At 47.3% G+C, this 1,377-nt stretch overlaps 1 protein-coding gene across 1 annotated transcript; it reads left to right on the forward strand.

The window, feature by feature from the left end:
- Positions 1-499: 499 nt before the first annotated feature.
- Positions 500-1,135, forward strand: LOC122650562. Its single transcript, XM_043843967.1, has one exon. The coding sequence runs from the start codon at positions 500-502 to the stop codon at positions 1,133-1,135; it is 636 nt and encodes a 211-aa protein (XP_043699902.1).
- Positions 1,136-1,377: the final 242 nt, after the last annotated feature.

Below are 1,377 nucleotides of genomic sequence, written 5' to 3' on the forward strand. Positions count from 1 at the left end.
TGTACACTTTCTTGCAGTAATTATACACATGATACCCATCTTTTGTTTTCCCCAAAAACCATTTCTAAATTCTGCTTGGTTCATAAGTGAGATCCTTAGAAAAAAGATGAAACAGAATTGTGGACTAATTGAATGAAGACTTGTCAATCAGCAGTGGACTGAGTTCAAGTATTACAAATTTTTACTTAGGAATAAGTATTAAGTACTTGATGAAAATATGAGTTCTGGAGAGCGTGAAAGTGGCGCAGCGACTAGGGTTTCCCAGGAGGGCGCCCCTAGGGTTTTTCATGAAGGAGACGAAGATCAGCCGGAAACCTTGGATCCTGATGCGAGAGAACTGTAGGATCTCAATGGGGGGATCGTGGAGGGTGATCGCCATCGTGAGGAGGAGTCTGGCCCGAAGCAGGTTCCTCAGCGAAAGTCCTTTGCAGCGGTAGTAGGTGCGCGACTCCCTATTCCTACCTTGGAGAGCCTCCCTCAGCCTGTGAGGGACGGTAACATGATGCGCATCAAGATCCCCCAGTTGGCATATGAGGAGCAGATGAGCAAACTCAAATTTTCGCTGATTGGCAGGCTAAACTTCAGGTATTTGTCGATGAATGATGTTAGGAGTTTTGTAAAAGACTCATGGGTCCTCTTGGGGACGGTGGAGTTAAAAACCCTAGGTAAAGGGTTTATTTTATTCATATTTGATTTGGAGTCTGATATGCTGATGATTTGGAGACGAGGGCCTAGCCGTATTGGAGGGCAACTGCTTAGGTTTCAGCGTTGGAGTCCGGATTTCAAAGTTGATAAGCAACAGATGTCTCATCGGTTAATCTGGATCCGCTTTCCAGGACTACCGCAGGAGTACTGGCACGATGATATACTTTTTTCCATAGCTAATGCGGTGGGACGGCCGGTAGCCATTGATAGAAAGACCAAAACCTTGTTCTATGGTCACTGTGCTAGGGTTTGTGTGGATGTGGATGAAACACAGCCTAGGGTTTCAGAAGTTTTGATGGAACGGGAGCAGCCTGGGAGTGCTGAGTTGTTTTTGTTTAAACAATCGGTGGTGTTTGAGGATCCACCTTCACGTTGTGGGGATTGCAAGAAGTATGGGCATCGGTCGAAGAATTGCCCTACTCACCATTAAGTGACACGAGTGGAGGCTGCTATCCCTGGAGTGGAGTATGTTGATGCCAGAGTAGGGAGGAGGAGTAGGAGAGCTTCGTCAGAGGCCTCGGTACGAGGGACGGCAGTGCAGGGAGTTATTTCTTCATAGCAGCCTGAAGTACAAATCTGCCCTGCCACCGAGACGTTGGTGGTACATCAGAATGAGGGCTTTGATGGGCAGCATAAGGAGGGTTTTGGTGCCTCAAACACAGGGGTTGCATG

The sequence above is a fragment of the Telopea speciosissima genome, chromosome 2 (genome assembly GCF_018873765.1).
Source record: "Telopea speciosissima isolate NSW1024214 ecotype Mountain lineage chromosome 2, Tspe_v1, whole genome shotgun sequence".
Classification (NCBI taxonomy): domain Eukaryota; kingdom Viridiplantae; phylum Streptophyta; class Magnoliopsida; order Proteales; family Proteaceae; genus Telopea; species Telopea speciosissima.

What these genes read in the sequence shown, in the direction of transcription:
- LOC122650562 (XM_043843967.1), top strand. Translation starts at nt 500, where the DNA reads ATGATGCGCATCAAGATCCCCCAGTTGGCATATGAGGAGCAGATGAGC.